We start from the raw sequence: 26,162 nt of genomic DNA on the forward strand, positions 1-26,162 counted from the left end.
TGTTCTTCACATTACATTACAACACTAGCTCATCTGCTGCATTCTGGTTGCTATTCTACTCTAGGGCAGTGAAAGTGTTTTGCATTTTTGTAGCAAAAGAAAGGCACCATAAAATAAAAAATTCAGCTCAATATAATTAGGAAACAAGAAGACCTGTTATCTCAGAAAACAATGAAATATGATGGAAGAACCAATCCTTGAGAAGTTCTAAAGTTTGTTTTCACACTGGAGTCATTTTCCCCAGCTGTACTGCTTCCTTTTGCAGAATATTTAATTTAACAGACTAGTGGAGCCCTCCCAGTGCTAATGCCCAAGCTATTAAAGAATGGTAACTTTCTTCACCAGAGACCAAAGAGAATGACGATAATATCTTTTGACATACAAACTCTATCACTTTCATGGTTAAAAAAAAATAATAATAATAAAAAGTATGTTTAAGAAAATACAGAGTTTAGCCCTAAAGAGGGAGTAACACAAGCACTAACTGCTCGTTTTATGTGCAGAAGATATATATATGTGAAAAATCTTTACTTCTTTAGCTGTAGTGTTTGATTAGTTTTCAGTTTTTCTTACCGTCCTAAAAACTGGACTTCACCTCTGTGATGATGAGGAATGGATTTGTACTTCCCTAAATCTCCCTCTGGTCTTGTTACGTTGTATCCAGCATAATGAACCCTACAGTAAAATAAACAAACATTTTTATAAAGAATATCATAAAATTATAGAATCACTTAGGTTGGAAAAGACGTCCAAGATCATCAAGCCCAACTGTTAAAAGATGTTTTTATAAGTTACAACAAAAATGAAAATTACATAGTAGATCTCTTAAAGCTAAGTCTTTGCATTTACTGACATTATCTCCATTAAAAACAAAAACAAAACTTCTAGCCTAATAACTAATAAAGCAGACAAAACCAATATCCTGCTTTATTGCACAACAGGATGAAAAAAAAAATGAAAATACCAAGGAAAACAGAAAAACATACAAACTCCTACTTTAAAACCTCTCTCTTTATTTTTGAACTCATGCAGACACCAGTTCTAAGAACTCCACTGGAATGTTTTACAATTGTTTACTGTGTGCAGTTAGTAATACAACAAACAGTGCTGTCCGTTATCCAATTCATGACTACCAATATAGCTACAAATTAAACTATCACTCAGACACTGCTCCTGTGATATTAAAGATTAAATAAATACATGCTTGCCCTACAAACTGTAAAATGTTATTCTGTAATGCTAACAGCAACAGAAATATAAATTAAAATCAAAAAGCAACATACAGAGGGCTAGAAGAATGAGACTAAATATGCTTAATACTGTTATCTCTTTTTATATCTGCTATGTTTTAAGAGACCTCCCTCTTAAAAGACTGTTAACTGTCCCCAGGCCAAAAGAGGTGAAGGAAGAACGAATGTCGTACTTACTCTTTTACACAGTATTTTCTGATATTCCTAAACTGAATTCTTTAGAAATGACAAAAATTTTTCATTTAAAACAAACAAAAAAAACCACCTAATTGCTCTCAAATGGTGGATATAAGAGAACAATAAGAAAGACATAATAAGCATCGAACACTCACCTGTTCCAAAGATCATCGTCTTCTCCACCCCATCCCCAAAAGGCATTAGGAAATCCATTGATCTTCTTGAATTGCTCCACTGTCAGTCCACTTACCCCACCAAAGAACTCATTGTATGGAAGACTGAAAAATAAGACAAATTTTGTCTTATTATCTGGACTTACGTAAGTAGCCCTCTCTTTGAGCAATACCTTTCAATAAAACAAGAACTCTAAATTAAGGACAGATGTGGAACGTATCCATTAAGGGAAACTGGTTCACAGATAACAGGCATTAAGTAATACAAATGGAAGTTGAATAAAATATTTGCAGTAGTGTTTGATTTGCATGAAAGGTATTCTTAGACTGTAGCTCATGTTAGTATCATCACACGAAACATGTCTACCACATATTTCAGATGGCTGATTTAGACTCAAAGCTGAAAGAACTGTGAAGCAAAGCCTTCAAACTGTTGTACTTTGACACTATTCAACTGGAAAAATCCCTCTTTATCCATTTGTAAAAAAAAAAAATCAACAATCAGTAATGCATCAATTTATTTATATATATTTTTAATACATCTAAAATCCTGAAAATTTTGACAGCTAATTGGTTGCCAACCTTTAGTACAAACACACAGCTGTGCTTTCAATGCATTGCTTTTGATCTGTCCAACTGAGCAGGTTGTCAAGTTGGCTGACTTCCTGCCATAAATTTTAAGGATGGCAAATACAGTTTTCTGTGAAGTGATTAAGACAGTGTCATATGATAGCATTCACAGAGTACTAAAAAATCATTAATGTAAAATCACAGAAGGCAAAGAGGTAACAAAACTGTAGGATGCTTTGCATTTATCAAGTTTCAGTAAAGATTGAAAGCAAGATATGAAATGGTCTAGCAGTAAGAAAATCTTTTGTTTAAGAAGCAATACAAAACAGATTTATGTTGTACATTTATGAGAAAATTAAGACTTTTTTCCTGTGGCGTTTTGTTGCAGATTATCTATTTGTCTTTGTTAACAGCCACCACAAAGTCTTATGTAACCAAAAAAACTTTCTAATATGACAAGGTAAGGTTTTTTTCCCTTGGCTCACATAGTGTTTTTGTTTGTTTGTTTGTTTTTTTAATATCAACCTCACCGCAACGAGTACAATACTGAAAATTATAAATAATATCTTTACTATGACAACATATCAAATGTAACCAGTAAACTTAAATCCTTTTTTTTTTTTAATAATCACAAATGATTATTTTTCATTTATACAAATAGCGTGGTAAGAGGCTGTTTTATTTGTTTCATCTGCTGGATATACTGTCAGAAAATTATACACTATTCAAGAATGTTTCCGGGTCCTTAAGAAACAATGTGGATAAAGTTAATTACTTACATGTACATGTATTTGTCCAGCTTTGCTGCAAAATGACGTGGCATTTCTCCACACCCATAATAATTACGGTCATTTTCAGGTAAGTGATCTACATCATGAAATATAATGCAGTCCCAGACAACATCCTTCATAGCCTCCTTGAAGCCAACATTAAAGAGCATTGCACGATTAAAAGGTTGTGTACCTGTCTTCAAACAGAAAACAAAAAAGAAATTATAAGAGTCAAGAAGAAAGAGACATAATTTCAATACTATGAGAAATACATCATCTTCCACACTAAAAAAGTATTGACAAAGATGTCTGTTATTCCTCTAGTTAAACAGAGTAATAGTTCTGGCTAACACCAACTACATTAATTCTTATTTTGTGATTTAAAAGTCTACACAACCTTCTACCTTGCACAAAACTTAACAGCACTAGTAACTTACAGCACTAGATCAATACAGCATATTACCAGTTAAAGAAATACTGATAAAAACTAAAAAGAAATATTAAGTTTTGTTTCTTAAAACAGTTGACTCTTTAGTCAAGCTGTAATTGTTGTTTTCTTAACATTTACATATATACATTAATTGACAACCTTATATTAGAACTTCCAATTTCTTAGAAACTTTTATGAAGTTAAATTCAAGTTATTTTTATTTCTAGCACAATTTAAATCTCCACATTTCAATTTTGAACTAACAAGACAGTATAATTTACAAGACCTTTTGATACAGCAAATGCATTTTAAATGACTTTTTCATGACAATTTAGTGGATCTTTTTATTTGTTTTCTGCTATGTTTCACTTTGTCACCTGAAAATATCACATAAGATAAACCATGAAAACTAAGTCCAGCAATTTCTTTGGGAGGTTATTTATCTGCTACAGCCAACAACAGTGCAAATTCCTCTATTAATCTGAACTATTTTGTTCCTTCACTGTGACTTGCAAACACTTCTAGTTGGCTGTTTTTGTGGTATTTTTTCTTTTTTTTTTCTTTCTTTTTTTTTTTTCCCCTACATAATCATTCCTCTCTGTTTATGAAGAGTCTCTTAGTCTCTAGCTGGTACTAGCTGGTAATTTTTTAGGATCAACACCACCACTATATTTCACATATATTAACTGGAAAGCATAGACTTTAAAGTTATTGTCTTTGATTGGATTCCAGTGAGCACGTACTGTAAAATAGCTTTCTCTAAACAACCATTCCCAATTCTTATCCTTAAAATGTGTATTTCTTGTTGTTGTTTTACCTTGAAAACTTACAAAGACAACAGATTCAAAGAGGCCATGTTATCGCCCATAAAATACCAGACTGTATTTGAAAAAAGGCCATAGGCTAATCCTGGGAATGGAGCTGACCTTTCCTTTTTCACTCAAAGGATTAGAACGGCAGTGAAACAATTTTTAAATTCTGGATTTATCCAAATCTTAGTAAGCATATCAAATCCCCCTTAGTAAGGAATCCCAAAGAGTCACTTTTCAGATAAGTGTTGTTACCTGTTCAACAACATAGAAGGCAAATTCCAGCCGCTGCTTCTGCAACATAGGTATCAGATGCCGGAAAAAAATTGGAAGATGCTCATGGCGATTCCGAAAAGGAATGAGGATTGCCACCTTCAAAAAATTATTTATAGTAAGCTATTATATTAACATTTTTAAATTGTAATGTTTTAATACAAATTAAGTCTTCCATGGCTTACACAAGCTTTTTAATTTTTACTTTAAAATTGTCTCAGTGTTCTACAATATGTCATTTCCACTAAGCAAGCAGGTTGGAATTTTGCTCAAGCAGTTAAAAAAAGAAGAAAAAGTTCTTATGTAAAAGTTAAATATGATTTTCCTTCTATGATCATTTGCTTCTAATTACATTTTAAGCAATACAAACACTGGAAAAGTTTATATCTACAAGGCAATCCATTTCATGTTTTTCTACAAGCTCTAGTGTCTTCTTGAGCACAGCACAATAGATACACTGTAGTATACTACATGTTATATAAAACTGTAGCGGTAAAAGGTTGAGTGCATACAATGGTAAACTATTGTTGAATACAAACAGGAAAAAAAAAAGCAAAGAAACATCTCACCTTCCATCGTGGCTTACAGTCTTTTGGTTTCCAGTGTCCTCCTGGTTTAATGTCTAAGTCTTTTGAAAATAGCTGCTGAATTTCATCAAAACTAATTTCACTCATATTGACATCAATAAGGCCTCCTAAATAGAGGAAAAATTTATATTTATTAATTTCAATTAAGACAATAGATCTAACTTTAAAAGGTATATCACAGGCAAATAGAATCAGGAAATTTGATTTACATTACAATATAGATAAAAGGAAAAAAAAATCATGGAGTCCTCTTAATGTTCAGCTTTTACACCTTTGCTACACTCTAAATCCAGCAATTTAAATTCTAGAAATTTATTTCATATGCAGACTTCACCCATTAATTCACCATTGACTGTATCAGACCAATTTATAGCAAATGGACAGACTTGAAAACTACCATTGACAGAACTGATTAGCCCAACAGGGGAAGTATTTGCAAATGGATACTGATCAGAGAAGAATTCAGCAAGATATTAAATACAGACTACAATATGGTAGCAAAAAAATCAGGTTAGTACTTATTACAAGAAAATACTAGATCATCAAATAAAGATTTTACAGTAACTATCTGACAGACACCATAAAACATTCTTTATTTTTTGTCTTTAAACTCAAGTCTTCGGTAAAGGTTGAAATTTTAAAGACAATGAAAGAAATTCCTACCATTTTCTTCCCTGTAACCACATGCAAGAGATCTTTTTGTGTCCAGAATGAAAGCATTTTGTAATTGCTTGACGTTGTGACACTGAATTGACTAGCTACCTAGACCTTTTTGAAAGACTGAAATTTTTGGAGAATACCAGAAATAACTGTTTGTTTGTTATGTGGCAAGGTTTTCGTAGTGGCAGGGGATGCAGGGGGGACCTCTGTGAGCTGAGCCCAGCAGCTGCCCAGTGTCAGATCAGAGCCAGCTCCAGCTGGCTCCAAAGGGACCCGCTGCTGGCCAGAGCCAGACCAGGGAGAGACGCTGGTTGGGCTTCTAGGAGAGCAGATTAAAGAAAGGGGAAAAAAACAAAACACACAACAGTGCAACTGCACAACAGAGGCTGGGAGAAAGGGGTGAGAAAAAGTAGAAACGGCCCTGCAGATGCCGAAGTCAGTGCAGAAGAAGGGCAGGAGGTGCTCCAGGCACGCAGCAGCAGTTCCCCTGCGGCCTGTGGAGAGGCCCCTGGTGGAGCAGGCTGTCCCCCTGCAGCCCGTGGGTCCCACACGGAGCAGATCTCCACGCTGCAGCCCGTGGAGGAGCCCCCGGTGGAGCAGGTGGATGTGGCCTGGAGGAGGCTGCGGCCCATGGAGAGCCCCCGCAGGAGCAGGCCCCGGGCCGGAGCTGCAGCCCGTGGAGAGGAGCCCACGCAGGAGCAGGGAGTCTGGGGGGAGCTGCCGCTCGTGGGGGACCTGTGTTGGAGCAGGTTGCTCCTGGGGGATGGACCCCATGGTACGGAGCCATGTGGGAGCAGTTCTTGAAGAGCTGCTGCCTGTGGGAAGCTCCCTCAGGATCAGTTTGGGAAGGACGGCATCCTGTGGGAGGGACCCCGTGGGAGTGACTGTGAAGGAGCAGCAGAGACAAAGTGTTATGGACTGACTGCAGCCCCCATTTCCCATATTTTCTCTCCCTGTCCTTTTGAGGAGGGTGAGTGAGAGAGCAGCATGGTAGAACTTAGCTAGCTGTCAGTGTGAAATCACCACAAAAAGCAGAAGATACTGCAAGAGCCATTTTAGTTTTTGATATGATAACACAGAACTGAAAAAATAAATAAATAAATAAAAACAGAAAGGATAGAAAGGAAAAAGGAATCAAGAACAGCACAATAAGGAAATCTTTTAAAAGCAGATCTAAAACAATTTTTTTTTTTTTTTTAAGGAAAAAGGCAAGCTGGCAGTTCCTGAAAATAACTGTGTGGATTCATACAATCATCTGGGTTGGAAAATACCTGCAAGATCATCAAGTTCACCCATCAACCTGACCTACTGAGTACTATCACTAAACCACATCCCTTAGGACCACGTCCACACATCTCTTGAATACCTCCTGGGATGGAGACTCCACCACTTCCCCGGACAGTCCATTTCAATGGTTGACCACCTCCTCTATGAAGAAATTCTTCCTAATATCGAACCCTAAACCTCCCCTGGTGCAACTTGAGACCATTTCCTTGCATCATATCACCTGTCACCTGAGAAAAGAGACCCCTCTTTGCACCCTCCTTGCTGCAACTTCCTTTCAGGTAGTTGGAGAGAGCGATGGGGTCTCCCCTCAGCCTCCTCTTCTCCAGACTAAATAACCCCAATTCCCTCAGTCACTCTTCATAATTCTTGTTTTCTAGTCCCTTCACCTGCTTCATAGCTCTTCTCTGCACACACTGGAGCAACTCAACATACTTCTTGTAGTGAGGGGCCCAAAACTGAACACACTATCCAAGGCATGTTCTCACCAGTGCCACGAACAAGGGGACAATCACTTCCTCGTGGCCAGGCTATTTCTGATGCAGGCCAGGATGCCACTGGCCTTCCTGGCTCGCTGGGCACACTGTCAGCTCATGTTCAGTCAGCAGCCCCCCAGGTCCTTTGCTGTTGGGAAACTCTCCAGCCACTCCTTCCCAAGCCTATACCACTCCTCTCCTTCCCTGCCTGTGTCTCCTGTAGAGCCTGTAACCATCTATCCCTGCACTCCAGGCATGCAGGTCATCTCACTATGTCTCACTGAGGCCAATGATATCACAGCCCTGAGATTTAACCAGAACTTCCAGTTCCCCTTGTTTATTTCCCATGCTGACTGAGTTCATGTAGAGGCACTTAAGTTGGGACCCTAATGAAAGTGTTTTATTGGATGACATGGTTGGAATTCCTTTGTACTGTTCTTCAGGTGCTCTTCAGCCGACCTCTGATCCTCTGGGTATAAAAATACTGCAGAACAAGCTAAACCTACAGTCTACAAAAAAAAAAAAAAAAAAAAAAAAAAACACCTAGATAATCATTATGGTTGTAACTGACACTCTTCAATAACCTGAAAAAGAAATCATACAGGAAGTAGAAACACGAGCAAGTAACAAAGGACCGATACACAGAATATAAACATGTACAAATTAAATTTAAAAAAAAAAACTAAATCAATTTCAATTACCAAGAGACAGAGAAGCATCAAGAACCATGCAATTGATTTAAAGAATCTAACAGAAAAAATAAAGATAAATAAATATCAATTGTTACACCACAAAAGGAATCAAACAATACACAAAATACACAATGTGAAGTACTAAGATGTGAAGTACTAAGATCTTAGTCTTAGACGTGACTAGATGCTTACAAATATTTAAATGTAAAAAAAAAAAAGTAGGAGCCAGGGCCAGGACCAGTTAAACAATATTTAGATATGGCAGACACTCTTAATTTGATGGAAGATGATGAAATTCCCTCCAGATTGCTTAAAAAGTATAGTAAACTATAGTAGATCCTGAAACATTGGTACTATCAAAGTACGCAGGAAAGGGGTGAATAGGTATCTGTAGTTTTTCACTGCCGTTGGTAGGGCAGGCAGAAGAAGGAAGTATCTGCATTTAATATTCACTACTTCCATTACTGTCAAGCTACAATAAAAAACAGATTTATTTATAAAACCTAAAAAGAAATAAAACGAGAAAGCAAAGGAAGCAGAAACCATTTTGAAGAACAGAAGCAGAAAACAAAAATAATTTCAACAAATTACAGATACATATTGTAACCAACAGAGTGAAATTAAATGTATACATGTATATATGGATTGTTACTTTAGGAGAAATGAAATATGCACACACAAAACAGGAAATACTTGGCTACACTACAGTATGCATAAAGAGATTTTGATGGTTTATAATGGATTGCATATTAATATGAGACAATAAACTGTAATGCAGTTGCACAAAAATGGCAAACCTCATTCTGGAATACATTAACAGCTGTTGTATGAAAGACAGAGAAGGTAATTACTGGTTTGTGTTGTTTCCATAGTCCTACCAGGGCTTTAGCTGGGTATGATATTTCAAAAGGAAATCAAATTAGAGAAAGTCTATGCTACAAAATCAAGAATGACAAGAGTTTTAAAACTACACACTCTAGAAAGGCTGAAAGAATTGGTTTATCTACCAATGAGAAGACAGACAAAAACTTTGTCTTTTCCAAAACACAGTATTTTGTTGTACAGATGGCAACCAACTCTTTTCCAAGCATCAAGGAGAAGCACAAGGAGAAATCCAACTTTTTTTTTTTTTTTGGGGGGGGGGGGTAGGTAGAATGAGTCAGAGGGGAGTAAATGCTGGTTGAATATTAGGAAAAGCTCAACCATTCACTTGATGGAATGCTAGAAACTATAAGTTCTGGAGAACTTCCACTGAAGATTATTTTTTAAATACTAATAGATTTTTCTAATATTTATTATAACTGTTAAGGTACATTTAATCCCAGGGTACTGAAGTGATCATATTAAAGATCTGTATATTTCTTATAGCTCACTAAGAGCCACTTCTACTTGCAGTGATTTTTGCAAACTAGTATAAAGTTGAGATGACCTTAACATAAGAGTTTTATTTCGTATAACTGAAACAACTCATCTGCATTCCATTTACATATCAAGCCAGTATTCAAATTATGCTGGTTCTGAATTATGGAACACATGAAAAATTCTTTCATACTGCTTTTATCTTGAAGTAGAGGTATCTTGTTGCAGTTATGAAGCAGCATAGCAGTGCTCAACCCGTGCATGGTAACCTTAAAGACTGAGTCATACAGAAGCCACTAGCTGCTCATATTTTAAGAGCACAGGTACTTGGGACAAAATATGATTTTACCGTACTCATTCCAGGATACAAATTTTGCAAATTGAATTTAGTCGTGTGAAGAAATATAGTTGACTTCTGTAACAACCACAGACTACTGAGTAGGTCAAAATATATGTGATTCAAGAAGCTCTTTTCTTCAACCATCTCAGGACCATTTGCAACATTTCATTGTATTACATAATCTTGAAAGGAGTTCTATTTATAAATACACAGATACATATTAAAAAGGGATGCATGAAAACCAAAGGGTGGGATATATATCTCCTTGCTGAATGGTATCTTATCCAGTGAATTACTTTCTATTAAAAGTATGATTTTTCATTAAATTCAGCACAACTCAGTAAGTACAAATGAAGAGATCACCATCAAAAAAGATGGAAAAGTGAGCAGTAATAAGAACACCCAAAAGCAAATTCTGGTAGAATTACATACAGCCAATGACGTTGATAGGAAGGATGCCAAAGTAGAATGCAAGTCCCTATTCTGGCAATTCCAAATACACTTCAGTGCAAACACATTTGCATTAGTGATTTAAGATTATGTGATAAAATGAGACTCATCAACACCTGACTTGCCTTATCCCTCCACTTCTGGACAGTAAACTAACACTCAAGAGGAACAGTTTAGCAGAAGCCAGTACAATTTTGAATTAACTAATTTGGCAGAATTCATCTGCCAGAGTCCTTGAAAGTGTCCCTAGAAATACTAATTTATACGCATTTTTCAACTGGTACAATCACCATCCTCTTTCTTTGGTTACTCAGTTGATATTGTCAGAACTTTTTATTTGATTCCCAAAGTTGAGTAACTAAAATACTTACTGTTGAAATAATTTAGTTTTGTTACATACTTTTATTATTTTAAGTAATTACATTTTGTTTTAAGTACAATCCAATTTACCAGATAAACATTAAGGTCAATTTAAAACTTACTCATGTAAGGCAGCTTCTCTGGACAAGCCTGGTAAGGAGAGTAAGTGAAGTTTTCTGGAAGATACATTGTTGTTTGAGCGACACAGTCACTAGAATTGTTTCCTTCAGGATAATCTTAAAAAGAAGAATTTATTTTTGTAAAAACCTAAGTTATCCACTGATTTTGTAACATATCATCAGGCAGGTGACAATGCTGACTTTGTAAGTAGCCAATTCCAGGCAGCATGATTAAATAACTTTTTACCACATTAACAGTAATTCAATTAAGGTATCGTTGTTACAGCTATGACATTTTTCCTACTAAAGTGAACTGAAATACAGTAACTCTTTGGTCTTCTCTCCAGTTACTGAAAAGTAGTGCTTGGGTCTAGGCTTTCATGATCAAGCTATGCCTTTAAGGTTTGTTTTCTGCAGGTTTCCCCCCTGCACCCCAAAAAGCTCTTCTGAAATGAAATTAAAGAAGAAATATTCTTACCTGTTCCGTTCAATGTAGTGTTTTTGTTAGTGTACAATCTGATCATGTGTCCTATTGTTTTTACATTTTCTCTCAACATGATACCACGAGCTTGCACCATAAAGAGATACGTGTTTGCTGATAAAACAAAAAGCAATTTTGAATTTGAATTAAAATAAGGTATTTCCAAATTATTCTAACATCCATTTATAACATGTTCAGTATTTACTACTCAGTCTGAATTCATGGCTAGTGAACATTAATACTCCAAGATTCACAAAGAGTGAAATGTAACAGCAACAAAATGAGAATACAATAAACTCAGTCACAGGTCTATATAAAAAATAAAATTATAAAAAGTCAATATAAACTTTATATGATGCCTTCATTTTTCTTTAGCTTACCAAAAGCAACTACCAGTGCAGGGAATCAACTGAATTTACCAATAAAAAAGTGTTCATGTGGAGACGCTTATCCATCCATCTCTCATACATGCATAAATATATACATCAGAGAAATACTGGATAGAAAAAACAAATATCCAGAAATTCTTTAGTCCCAGAGAACTGTCCCCCTTTTACTCACTAGTTAACATAACTTTCAATCAAAATGCACTGCTATTTATTCACCCCCCAACAGCTGTTTCAGTATACAACTGCTACAAATCACTGCCAATCTTAAAGTATTAATGCTTGATAATTATATGTGAAATATTTATTACAGGCATCAAGCGTGAGTAAATCAACATTCTGACTAACTATGATACTCATAGCAACATTATGAAATATTCCTCTGTCTTAGCCCTTTATTCAAAGCTCCAAATCTGATCTCAATACAACTCTCAGTCCTAAACAGAGAGAAAGTTGGAAGACTTCCTAACACTACAGAATAGCAGGTTTACAGAGACATAACATTAACTCCCATTTATCAGGTGTAGTGTGTTGACCTTGGCTGGCAGGTAAGCCCCCACCAGCGGCTCGCTCACTATCCCTCAGTGGGATGGGGAAAAAAAAAATGGAAGGACAAAAGCAAGGAAGGTGTGGAACAAAACCTCACGGGCTAAGATTAAGATAGTTTAATAAACTGAAGGGATTAAAAAAAAAAAAAAGTGATGCAAAAACAGTAACTCACCAATGTCCTGTCAGCAACCACTACTTTGGGGGGAGGGGGGGGGACACGACACAATTTCGTTTGCTGAGCATAGCATTGTATAGTATGGGATCTCTTTTTGGTCACTATGGGTTCTCTGTCCCAGCTACATTTCCTCCCAACTTCTTACCCACCCCAAACTTAATTGGCTGGGGGTAGGACAGCATGGGAATCAGAAAAGGCCTAGATGCTGTACAAATGCTGTTCAGCAACAGCTAAAACACACTGGTGTTCAGCAACATTGTTTTGGTCACAAATCCAAAAGATAGCACCATATGAGCTGCTAGGAAACAAATTAACTCCACCCAAGCTGGACCCGGAACATCAGGATACATCTAACTTTGTTCTTTGCACAATTTTAACCTGAATTAGAGTACGACCTGACCCACATCAGGGTGTATTTCTGCTATTAAGACACAAACACTTCTAGACAAAACATTTTTTGTTGCGAGTAGGAAACTGTTCACTTAAATATATTTTGGGCAACAGGAAAAAAAAAATATATATATATATATAAGCTAGATCTACACCTCTGAAAGATACAAGAATAGACAACTCAATACTCTTCAAGAGTTCAAGACATTCAAACTTTTGGTGAGTTCTGCCTTCAGAAGTGTCCATTCCCAGAATTATTCCCCAAAGTCAAACTCGTGTTTTTCTCCACAGCAGTTACTGTGCAACCTTATACCTCTTTATACAATGAAACACAGATTATGATTTTACAAGAGAAAAAGTATTTTCATACACCTATGACCACTGTCTGAACATAAGCAGCATGGCAACGTAGCATTAACTGCGACACCCATTTACTAAGCTGTGACAAAATGAAGAGCCTTTTTATAGGTGTATATTAGCCTCGGTATTGTTTGTCCCCGGAGTTCTATGCTTAGACCTCTTTCAGACAGCCCATAAGTCATTTCACTAGCTTCTTCTTGTTCCTTTTTTCATTAGCAACACTACAAGTCTCTACCTTCAAGCTTCCTAAGAATGATATTACCTTTCCTAACAGGAATGCTTGGTGCTTTTCCTTCTACTTACATGTTCATTAGCCTTAGGAATTTTTTTTTCTGGCTGCTACCAAACCTATTGACTGCATGCACTTCAGCTGTTATACAGATGGATGTCACTTATTATACACACAGTGACAGAAATTATTGACACCGTGTAGTCAGCAAGCATATTCTCCAGCATTGCTCCTGTTTGAAAGGAAATATTTACTCCAGAAGTCACTGGAAGGAATATTTTCCTAACAGACTACTGCTGTAGTTTTAGGAACCTGACACAGTACTAAGGACAGAACTAAGACTAAGACCTTGAAACAAGTCCACAGAAAAGTCAAGAGGGCCATAATAACTGCCCTCAATTCCTATAGAAACTTTATTCTAGACCAGATGAGAAGGCAGGCATAAACCTTGATAGAACAGATTTTCTGCAAAATCACCTACAGCTCCCCTTTTTGAAAGCTGCTTTTTGAAGGAAAATTTGCTGCTTCTGAGGAAAAGGAGATAAATGAGAACAAACACATCAGACCTTTGTGACAGACAAAGCTAGAAAAGACATTTCTCTAAAAAATAGGCATCACAAAAAGATAAGAATCCAAAAAATGACCAGACAAAGCCTGCTGCCACCTTGGCCTAAGCTGCACTTGCTAATCGGAAGATCTAACCTTGCCATGTTTGAATCAAGCTATTCTTGGAGTCCGTGCCAATTGAACACCTCATCTTCCTGGCTGATCTGTTTGCCAAACCACCATAAACTTGTACCCAAATATATAAACACAATGCAGTATCTTCCTTTCTATGCACTTACTCTACATCTTTTGTAGCAGCTACCTGGGACTCTACCACAAATAATAAAGATAACACTACTTGAAAGATAATACTCCAGCAGTTGTGCTTTATACCAGAGAATTCCTTGCAACAAATCTGGGCAGGGCCCATAGTTTCCACTATCAAATTTATTATCACACTTAGTCTTCCACAACTGTAACCTCTCTCTCACATCCTCATGTGACAGGAGGTTCTTCTATTGAAAAATGAAGTTGTGTGTCAGCGTACCTTTCATAATTCAGTCCTCCTGAATGGCATAGCTGGTCTGCAGTAGACAGCAACACCTTATCTTAGCATAATATCCCAGTTGTCTCTCTTTTATGCTAATCTATTCATAGACGCACTGGAGCACAGAGCAGGGAAAAGAAAACTTACACAGTATCCAGCCTCATAACTGATAAAGCACTGCACCTTGCCACTGCCTGACCGACTTTATATTCTTTTGCTGTTCAATAGCTGCTCAAGTGATAGCAGATGCTTGAGTTGCCAATTAATTACTTTAGAAGCTAAGAGCATCATGTGAAATCAAAGATACTAACTTAGTCATAAAAATAAATCTGATCTATTAGCACAGGTTTGTCAGCAAAGACCTGCGTAAAAGAGCATAGCTTACATGTCAGATCACCCAGCTGTGACAGCAAAGCATTCCAGATAAACTACAACAGCAAGAAATGTCAGAGAAAAATAAGTCTTTCCTGCAAGAATGTTAAGGGAACAAGACCGAGAGCAGAATACCGAGGACTACAGTTTGAGAACTTCCACGGCAATCCTCTTCAATTGCCAGTAGTACTTGAATATGGGTTATCTCCCTGAGCTTGGCACAGGCTTCCAGAAACACTGCCTTTGCTGTCATGAAGATTTCCTTCTGCTATTATCTTGCTGCATTTGTACCAATCACCACGCCTGTTACAATGAAATACAATGCACAAAACGGGAAGTAAAATTTTCAGTTTTAATCAAACAAAACACTTCACAATGTAACCACTCACAACTAGTTTTCTTCGTATTCTCCTTATTTCACTGCACATGGTCCATAGTAAACAAGAAACAGCACTCCTAACTCAAGAAATGTATAGAATCCAGGCTGTCACATAATGTACAAGGTAAGCAGAAGTGCAGTGCCCATACAGGATACCTTGGAACAAATACTGTACAAAATGCTCCACCTAATCCAACTGCAGTCTGAGCATGAACTCATACCTAGTTCAGATAAAGATTTCACTGACAATTGATCCAGATCTACATCAGTGATCAGCGATGCACCTCCACAGGTCAGTCATCAAAAGTTCTGGACAAATGACTGACATTCTGAAGAACAGTGGGATGAAGATAGAGCTGTGATTATTTCAACAAGACAGTCAGAAAAGCATTAATGAGACCACAAACTATGACTTTCGAGATACCAAAGAAGAAAAGATGAACAGATTTGGAGATTACACATTTCATTTTGAAATCATAAACTTGATCATAAATTGATCATTCATTTAAAATAATAAAAAAGCCTTATTTCAAGTACAATTCCAAAAGTTAACACTCAATACTTAAAATACAATAAGATCATGTTCTTCTCATGATACAAGATGATCAGAGCAACCCCAGCAACGTTATACCCTGATCTTCAGAAAAAAAAAAAAATACTGATAAGCTCAGATGGGTATACTTTATACAGAATCCAGGAACACTGCAAAAATTAAAATGTTATAAACACTGCTTTATGAAAACAGATCTTGCCAAATGACCATTTCCTGCAAAGTTACACATCTGCTAGTCAACACCTGTTTTCATAGGGCTTCCAAAAAGCACACTCAACACACTGCAAAACAAATGAGATGGATTCAAACTGGTTAACAGAAAGATCTCAACTAGTAACGGTAAATGGGAAATCATTTCATGGCAACATTTCTAGAACAAGTCTCATGTGGATCTCTTCTCATCTCAAGGTTCACATTAAATTCTAAATACTAATCTAAATATATAGTAAGGAGAATTCAACTTAAGATGGCTTCTAAAACATCACAGTCAAGAATTTAGGTTCTAGGATTATTTTTTACAACTACAAAGTAGAGACTTTAAAGCAGATTTAATAAATAACTTTGCAGTAAAGGAGGATAACCAAAGTAAGCTAAGACTGTTGGAAACTAGTTCCTGTTCACAAACTGAAATCTACAGAGCATAGGTAAATTCTATAGAAGTGTTCAACTTAGACTAAATGCTTCATAAGATTTTATTTATTGTTACAAGTTTGTTGCTACATGTGTTTTTAAAGCACACGAAACAATCAGAAAAATGCAAAAATGTGTATACCTTGAAACCAATTTTTGACTTATTGCTGAATCTTTAAAACCAATTTTGCATTATTTGTATCACAGAATCACAGAATAAATCCAAACTTATTTCATGGGTATGGGGAGACTGCTTTTGAGTCTGTGTATGTATACCTCCTTGTAGGGAAAACGTATTAGAAAGGTGCAGATCACCTCAATCTGTCGGAAATATGAACAACTACAGATGTTTCTGGATGTTAACAGGGATCATTCATATGGTGCAGATGAACAAGTCTGCATCAGCTACAACAGAGGGGCTTCAAAATTGTTTTTAGTGGCAGTGTTTTTTTAATACTCTAGACAATGTCTGTATACTCACTGCCATGAAGAATATGCCCGATGGATGAGTCCTCTGGCTGTGAGGGACTGAATAGCTGTCAGTTTAACCGCTTATTAGAGCCAGTAAGAGGAAATCTCATTGGTCAAGTTGCCACTTATGGGTGAAGAACAAACAATAATTAAGCTTTCTCTAGCAATATTTTAAGTGTGACACCTGATACAATCTTCAACATAACTTCTAACACTTCTAACATATTTGCTATAGAGCTGGACTTGATGATCCTCGTGGTTCCCTTCCAACTCAGGATACTTTGTTCTGTTGTTGTTCTACTCTCCAATCTGATACTATTAGTCGATTATACAGCACGTCAAAAATAATTCAATAGCTAATTCTGAAATAATTTCTTCCAAATGAAACCTTTGATAACAGATGAACCTACATAAAGCCAAAAATAGCTTCCAAACAATCAGGTTTGTAGCACAGACATTTTCCTGCAGAAACTATGAAGAAAAGGGATAGACAAGTTTCACTCACTCAAGAAACTTGTAAGAGACCCATGAGAAGGATTTCCTAGAAAGCAGTAAAAGGAGCCAGCAGCAAAGAAAAGGAAATCTGAACATCTACCACATCCTGCAACACCCATCATCCGTTTATCAATGACGCTTTCACACAGCATAAACAGAGAAGACAAAGGATTTATTCTGTTTTAAACACACTAGCTGTATTATTCCTGTTTCAGTGCAGCCCTTGAGCTGTATTAAACTTATTGCCTTGAAGACACATGCTCTATTAAAAAAAAAAAGTCAGAATCATCTGTGCATGATTGTAGCAAACACAGTCAACAGCGTGCTGCCCTGTATTAGAAACAACAGCATAGCCCCGAGTTCGAGAGCAGCAATTCTCCTCTATTCGGCTACTTGTGAAGCCATATTTAGGCATTCCAGCTACTTTGGGGATTCCAGTAAAAGAAAGACATTAACATAGCAGAGTAAGCCCAGAGGAAAGCATGTGATATACAAGTAGAAACTGAAAGAAATGGGTTTGTTCAGTCGTGAGTAGAAATGGCTACGGGGAGGGTGAATTTTTTGGTGTCTTCAGCTCTGTAGTGGAAACGCATACAGAAGATGAAACTGAACACTTCTTGAAGCTACACAGAGCAAAGAGACAAAGCAATGAACACAAGATACAAGATGGGAAATTCCAGTTACGTGTTACAATTTTCTCTGAGTTGTCAAACACTGGAACAAGTTGCTCAGAGGTAGTGCAGAATCTCCATTCCTAGAGATATGCAAAACTCAACTGGGCATGGTCCTGAGCAACCCGACATAATAGGATCTGCTTTCAGCAGGAGGCTGGATCAGATCACTTCCAGAGGTCCCTGCCGATCTAAATTGTTCCATGATCAAACAGAAAGCCTTTGGAAACATCAAAAAAAAAAACCCACAGATGCCAGGAAAAAGAACATTAGCACGGAGACTGTGCCCATATCTATGGGCTGTGCACCTGGACGCACTGGCTACCAATTATATTGCAGAAAACGTTTTCAGCTCTTTCCTCCATTTCTGCTTAAGTTCAAAAGGAGTGATATCATATTTTCTACTAGAAAAATGATTTCCTAATACAGAATAGAAGAAAAAATTTATATCAAATGTATCAATTTGTGAGCTGAAACTGATGGAGATGTTTCAAAGTTCCACCTAGCCAGCACAGCTGCCCCTTGGTTAAGATTGCCAGAGAAGGAGTAAGGTTTCAGTAAGATAAGCAGAAGACCAAGAAAGAGAAAACAGTAGTTGTTTTTTCATCCTCAGTCTCATTCTACTGTTCAGGATTTCTGGTTACTGATGCCAAAACCAGACTGCATCTTCCCTGATCCCTGCACTGCTTCCTAACTAGTCCTCACAAGCGCTACCGCGTGCACCTGGCCAAGCAAGACTGCAGTTCACTACAATATTGAGAGCTGTAAGGTGCTGGTAAAAGTCCCCTGCTGGAGTCAGATGGAAAAAAACAACCCAGTAACGAGAGATTGTTTTCTGAAACCAATTATATTGTCCAGTGTGATTTCAGTTACGATGCTGATAGAAATGTTGAAAAGCATAGTAAGAAAAAAAAAAATCTCTGGGAATTCTCAGATTGCCTTGGCAGTGAAATAAGATCAGTAAATGCTCTCTCTTAATGCTCTCACCATGGCCTTCCACCATTGTCCAATTCTCCTCATCTTTGGGGACATTCCATGGTGTAAATGTGAAGCTAAATGCGTTTTGAATAACTGTCAGCACCACACATTGACTATTCAAGATGCTTTTATCGGTACCAGTATCTGCAGCACTGAATAAGAATTGATTGCTGCCAAAGATTCCTGCTCTCAGCTAGGTTCCTCAGACTACTTGCAATATGTAGAGATAATTGGAACTTCCAAGGAAGTTTCAGAATCACATGCCATCTTCATTAATTAATTCAAAATCAGTGACTTCAGCTTGTATCTTCTATTTCAAGTACTGGAGAAGGAGCACCAGATGAAACACTGTCAGAAAAACGGTCCTTCCGGAGAAGCAATGCTTCCTTCCATCAGATACATGAGACTAACACACAGACATCTCAATTACACATTAAAAGGAAATTTTTAACTTTTAAACATATTTTTTCTACCATTTCATTTTGCTATCTAATGCTTTTTTTTTTTTTTAACATTCATTTGGAAAAAGTAGTTTTCTTCTCTAATCAGCACTCACAGATCAATCTGCTTTAGTGTTCAAGCTCCTCTGATTACCAAAACGAGAGGTGGTGCTGAGATAAGGTTGCAGCCATCTCTACCCCACCCCATCTTCTGTTCTTGGGGAAGAGGAGAAGGAAGGTGTAGGAACAACATAGCACATGAATTCTTCTCAACCATGTAAGCCCTGTATTGTATTATGTGGAATATTATATGTCTTAGTCTCAAAACCAACACTGCATCTGAAAACCTGAACTTTGAATGCTTTTCCTCTCCCCATAGTCTGAAATATACAGGATAATAAACATTTCTATTTCCCAAAGAACTAATGTTCTGCGAACCTTCTCCAAAAAAAAAAAATGTGATATACATATAATTACTGTGCAAATATTTACAATTTAAAATAATTAAAAACATTAAAATAAGCAGTTGAGATTTTTCCCTCTAAAGAAATTAGCAGTATTTCAAATTCACAAAACCTGCAGTTTCATTACAAAACGCAGCAATACTATCTTCTAATGAGCATGAAGGACAGAGACAATGTGCTAGCCTCTTTGAAAACTCTCCTAGTGCTAAGGACTTTCTTCCGCAGACATCTTCTCCCTTTGAAAAGCCACGAACTGCATGCTAGGAGGGAATTCCACTCCAGCAGCCCAGTAAGAATTCAAATTTTCACTCAGTTTTGTCATTTCAGGAAGCCATTCTGCTCCATAACCCACTTATACTTCTCCCACTTTCCAGCACACTGCTGACCCACACAATTCCCCTCCAAGGATATTGCCAGGATGGCTGTTGGTTTTATCTTAAGACAGTATTTGATGTTGTTTCCCTCTATTGTGCAATTTCAAGGAGCAAATTCCGGGGAAATCATCACATCTGCAAACTGACACGCTTAGATTACCAGCGTAAGATTTTCCTGTTGCCCTTTCCTGTACCATTTTATACATCCACTACCCCAGTAAGAACAGCTCAGGACAGCAGCATTCTGAACTGTATTTGAGAAGTATCAGAGACAAAATGTTGTAGGGTTTTTATTTGTTTAAGCTGGATGAGTTCACAACTGCATACACGGGGCAGCACACCATTGAACAGTAGCTGGAAAGAGCTGTAATCTCACAAACGCATCTAACTACTGAAGATTTTTGTATTGTAAAACTACAGCTTGTAAGGGCTGACCACTGTATATACATCTCAGAGAGCAAGAGAGACCATTTTAAGTGAGTATGGTGTATTTTGTTTTTAAATGTTGACCAGGCCCAAGTAACCGACCCCAAGAATTCTGTTGATGCATTCTGTTGATTTCATTTCACTGCTGGTACAAAGAAAACTAAACAAACATCTAATACAATAGCAAGATGAAGTCAGTTAAGAGAGTCTTGTTATTAGAGGCTCTGATTCTGAACATGGTACTGTACAAATGCTGCTAAGACAATATCCAGTGAAGAAGAAATATTAAAATGATTCTGCAGTAAAACGCCAGCTACACCTATTATGTGTTAATAGTTTTATTACAAAAATGTGGAAATGGCACTTTGCTTTCTAAATCATAAGCCAAGTGCTTGTATTTACAGTCTATTATGATATTACGCAAGTGTCTCAGAGAACTGATACGTCTAAATGGACCCTGGCAGCATCATTCCATCACAGGAATGAATTAGGTAAGTATGGGTAAAGTAGCTGCACCCTGAAGTGGTTTACAAGCTACACAGACTATGAACATGAGGAAGCTAAACAGCAGTCAGCAGGAAACAACTACTGCAGAGATTCAGTCACCTAATTAGTGTGGACATTTCGTTACAATGACTGCAGAGAGGAGTTTTAAGCACTGAGGAAATACAGTGAGATGGCTATACAGATACTTTGGGAGTCAGACGTGCAGGAGAAAGTGTCAACATTCCCTGGGAAAAAGGGGAAACACAGCCTAGCCAACAGACACACAACACAGTGAAACATGGAGCACCACACAGAATACTTGAGATAATCTCAGGGCTAACACTAACTTGTTCTGAAAGGATCATTCAGTGAGAAAAAGCCCGATGCCCTCCCAGAAACAACATAAAAGTGACCTAAGAAAACAGCACATTGACTAGTGCTTTGTGATGTGTGTTTTTTTTTAAATCTGACCCAGACTTCCAGTTATTTTATGTAGCATTTCTTACACAGCTCGTCTCCCCACTGCAGCAGTGCTTTCAGAAGCGGAAGCTAAGCAACTGTAAAGCCTGTCAAGAGAGATCCCACTGACAGACGAAAATGACAAGTATTCTAATTGATTCCCAATTTCCATTCACGTGTGCTTTATTATGAACGCAGTCACTCATGACTTAAAAGACGCATTCACGCGGCTCCAGCAGGCAATTCCGCAGCTCTTCCCTGGCTTCTGCCATTAATTCCTAACGCGGTGAAACGGCGAGCAGCTTTTTTTTTACGCCTCAATTTTCCGGCCTGGGGGAGGGCAAGAGCAGCACCAACCTACCTCTCGCCGGCAGCTGAATCTTCTAGAGCGTTGGAAACCGACAGAACAAAGATGCAAGGTTAACACCGGCCGGCAGCGCCGCGCTGGCCGCTCGCAGCCTTCCCCCGCCCCGGAGCCCCCCTCAGCGGCCGCAGGGGGCCGCGCTTCGCCCCGAGGGCCGCGGGGTGGGCACGGGAGGGACGGGGGAGGCGGCCGGGGATGCCCGGGGGTGCCCAGGGGCTGCTGAGGGGCTGCTGAGGGGCCGCGGACCCCACCCCCCCCCCCGCCCCTCGCCTCGTCCCCTCAGAGGGGACCAGCCCCGCGGACTCACCTATGCCGGGGGCCACATAGATGAAGTAGAGGCAGGAGGAGGAGAAGGAGAAGAAGAAGATGAAGGCGAGCATGGAGCGATTGGAGACGCGCAGCGCCTTGCGGAGCACGGGCATCCTCCCTCCGTGGGGCAGAGCCGGCCGCCCCCTTCGCGATGCCGGCGGCGCCTCGCAGGGGCTCGGGCGAGGACGGGGGCGGGGGGGGCTCCGCGCTCCCCCTCCCTGCCGCCGCCTCCCCGCCAGCGGGGGCCGGTGCCCAGCGCCCGGCCCGGAGGAGAAGGAAGAGGAGGAGGAGGAGGAGGAGGAAGGGCAGCGGCCCTTTGCGGCCGGCCCGGCCGCCCCCGCCTTGGCGCTGCGCCTCCGCTGCTGAGCAGGTGGCGGCCGGAGCCGCCCCCCCACCCCACACACACCCCCCCCGGCCCTAGCGCTGCCAAGGGGCTCCTCGGGGGCCGCTCACGCCGCCGGGCGCCGCGGCCGCCCGCCGTCCCCTCACGGGCAGCGGCGGCAGCATCCCCGCCGCGGGCGGGCACCGCACCGCCTCCGCGCCCCGCCCCGCCGAGACGCGGCCACTGCGGCGGTTGGAGCGTGCGCGAGCCCCGGCGCGGCGGCGGCGGCGGCAGCAGCAGACTGCAGAGCTGCGGCGGCGGGAAGCGCGCGCCCGCCCGCCCGCCCCGCGCTCCAGCGGAGGGGGGCCGGGAGGGCGCCGGCGGTGCCGCCGCGATGCTGCTGCTGCCGCTGCCGCTGCCGCCGCTGCCGCCGCTGCTTGCTGCGGCCCAATGGGAAGGCAGGGAGATGCTAAACCCGCCCTCCCCATTGGCTGGGGAGAGAGCGGGGCGCGGGGCGGCCTGGATGGGGCCGGACGGGGGCCGCCAGGGTACCCCTGCCACACACACCGGGCGTCACGTGATGGCGCGGCGGGAAAAGCCGTTGGAGCCTTGAGGGGGCTGTGAGGGGCCGGCGGCGGGGGCTGGGGGGGCGTCCCCAGGTGCCCGGCGAGGCGGGCGGTACCGCCCTGCCCCTCGCCTCGGTATTGTCGTATGTGATAATTCATACTCGGAGAACATGAGCAGCTTACCGTGCAGCCAATTTAATAGCAGATGTGTGTTAAGAAGTGTGAGGCCAGCTCCACGTCAAGTAATGGCTCCTGCAGCATCAACCGACGCTGGCCACCATGGGTTGGGTCCGCTCAGGGTCCGTCCAGGGATCTCCCCGTTCCTCCCCAGCCCGCTCGCGGTGACGGGAAGATGGGTGCCAAGGGCTTGGCAGGCAGCCAGGACGTGCCCGAGTGCACCTGAGACAGCAGCAGCGGGTTCCACGAGAATCCGTCTCTATCGTTAAAATATGTTCAGTTTATTCAGGCATAGGATAAAAAGCACGGAAATAAGGAATTAACCCCCTTCCAAGTACAGTTTTGCCTCAGTCACTGTCCTTGCGCTATGGTTTTTATGCAATAGGCCTCACTTCATTTTGTTTCAGAGAAATCAAGACAATTATTTTGTTCACCCACCACATCTCATGGCCAGATAGATTTTATCCTTCTGACTGTAGGGACAACCTTATCGCTTCCTCCACTTCAGTCACAAGCAAACTGCTTCCAAACACTTTGCAGGCTTCCATATGAGTATTTCTGTATCATATGTATAAAAAGCCTAAGTCGATCAAGATATGAACATCACCGCTAGAAGTATGGAGTTATTGATTAATCAGTGAAATAATGATGCAGATAAGTGATAGTAATAAGAAACCAAATATTGATTTAAAACACCTTTGTTATACAGCCAAAAGACACTATACTCCAATATTGCTAGATGTTGAAAAGGGACATTTCTCTGTGCAGTAAGATACAGCATACACAGTAACTATTTGTAGCCACAGAGGAATTTCCTGATTGTCCCTCTGATGCAGAGCAAAGACACAGGAATTTCCCAGTAAGTATTTCCGTAAGAGAGAGAGAGAAATCTGCTCCATCAGCCCTGAAACGGATTTGTCAGTAATATTCTGATGAATGTTATTGCAATGGGTATCGGATAGATGGATAGATTGGGTGATTCATTTTGTCAGTAAATTGTTTCTGAAATGCCAGTAGCAGCTGTGCAATTGATTTATGTCATTGTTTTATTGAGCAGAGTATAAAATACAACACTGAACTATATATGCATGGTTTAAATTTGAAGCTTCAGCTGGCTGTAATATAGAGGGTCCCTGTGGGCATGAACTTAGTTTTATGATGAGAAAACATACTGTATCTTTATGTCTTGTTACTGTCTCACATTAAAGTAGAATCTATTTTAGATGCATTATTAATTGTCATGCTTCTCTGTTATTGTACTTTTATTTGTGTTTATATATATATATTGCTTTAGAAGATTTTTTAATATGCTGTAAACATAGAGAAGGGCAGTAGAATATCAGTACAATGACAACTTGCAGAATCCTGAAACTTGTCAGAGACAAGAGTGAGTTTTATACTACTTGACATCTTAAGATTAGTCCTAACTTTTCTGTGGAGGAACAATAAGTGGTGCTGTACAAATCACTGGCTCTGCTTAACTAAAAGCAAGTGGCATGTCTTCAGCTCAACGGTATTAATAGTGTTTTAACTGTTTAGACCACTAGGAACATTTTGCAAGACTTTAAATGCTAGTGTAATGATCTTGAGAACACCTGTGGAATAATAACTTAAATGTGTAGAGATGTATGTGGAAGAATGTCAAAATGGAAGTTCAGGAGATGGATGTATCACATTTAATTGAATCTCCAGCAGCAGGACACTGCAGGAGCAGCAGCATGACTCATACATGGTCATAGGAGGTGGCTAGGCCCAGGTAGCAGCTCTGAAAAGAATACTTACAACACACTCCATCTTCTTTGAATTTTAATTTCTTCACTGAAGAAATTACCCCCCAATAATTTGACCACTTCTTTGAATAAGCTACAATATTGGAATTTACTTACAGTAAGAAGGAGAAATTCCATTGAATATGTATTGGTCTTTGCCATATGTCATCCTGCACAGAAAAGTTCTTAAAGAATTTTAGCTTACTCTGGAAGAAGATATTTCAAAATAAATAAATAAATAAATAAATAAACCTTCTTCCTCATTCCTGTTTTCAATCTAAGAATCTAAAAGTGATTTTTCTACGATCGGCAAACGTGAAATCAAACAAGATCTTACTATGGCAATAACTGGAATACCATCACTGACACTGAAGACACAATAATCAATGTCCTCCTCAACACATCTATCAATCATTTCAAAAGTTCATATTTTATATTTTATCCAATCCAACAAGTGATGGCACAGGAAGTACGAGTGAAACTGAACTAACCAATGTACAGTAGAATGGACTCACACTACCAAAAAAAGATATCAATGCCCAGTTCTCTTGAAAAGAATATCCTTTATGTCAAATATTTCAGCCCCTTTCCTATGGAGGAGGATATAAAGTACCTTCAAATTCCAAGTGCAAAACCATGACAAACAATAACAACTCAGAACTTACATTACATGTTAAGGCTCACATCTTTTTCTGTTTTTTGTTTGTTTGTTTGTTTGTTTGTTTGTGTGTTTGTTTGTTTGTTTGTTTGTTTTGTTTTTAACTATCAACCCTTTTACCTTTTTGTTCTAATTGGTTAGTAAAACCAGGCCAAACTCAAGAAATCGCATTGTGTAGGTTGGAGATTGCTCTGTATTTGTCATACATGTTCAGTTTTGGGCCCCTCACTACAAGAAGGACACTGAGGATGGCAACAAAGCTGGGAAAGGGTTTAGAGAACAAGTCTTATGAGGAGCAACTGAGGGAGCTGGGATTGTTTAGTCTGGAGAAGAGGAGGCTCAGGGGAGACCCTGAGC

General features: G+C 39.5%; 1 protein-coding gene across 4 annotated transcripts in view; it reads right to left on the reverse strand.

The window, feature by feature from the left end:
- B4GALT6 (beta-1,4-galactosyltransferase 6) overlaps positions 1 to 22,900 on the reverse strand; it is a 37,055-nt gene extending 14,155 nt beyond the window's left edge. For 3 of the 4 annotated variants that reach the window (XR_013945854.1, XM_080578406.1, XM_080578405.1), the window contains exons 1-8: positions 14,950 to 22,002; positions 11,258 to 11,374; positions 10,783 to 10,896; positions 5,022 to 5,146; positions 4,435 to 4,551; positions 2,950 to 3,137; positions 1,583 to 1,705; positions 574 to 675 (exon numbers count right to left, since the gene is read on the reverse strand). Coding sequence is in view for 3 of the 4 variants with exons in the window: in XM_080578406.1 (XP_080434532.1) it covers positions 574 to 675; positions 1,583 to 1,705; positions 2,950 to 3,137; positions 4,435 to 4,551; positions 5,022 to 5,146; positions 10,783 to 10,896; positions 11,258 to 11,374; positions 14,950 to 15,067 (1,004 nt within the window). In the remaining variant the exon portion in view is untranslated. Of the gene's footprint in view, positions 1 to 573; positions 676 to 1,582; positions 1,706 to 2,949; positions 3,138 to 4,434; positions 4,552 to 5,021; positions 5,147 to 10,782; positions 10,897 to 11,257; positions 11,375 to 14,949; positions 22,003 to 22,311 lie in introns of those variants that run through there. The other variant, XM_080578404.1, reaches the window with a different exon arrangement.
- Between the last annotated feature and the right edge of the window lie 3,262 nt (positions 22,901 to 26,162).

The sequence above is a fragment of the Anser brachyrhynchus genome, assembly GCF_964034855.1.
Source record: "Anser brachyrhynchus genome assembly, chromosome: 2".
Classification (NCBI taxonomy): Eukaryota; Metazoa; Chordata; class Aves; order Anseriformes; family Anatidae; genus Anser; species Anser brachyrhynchus.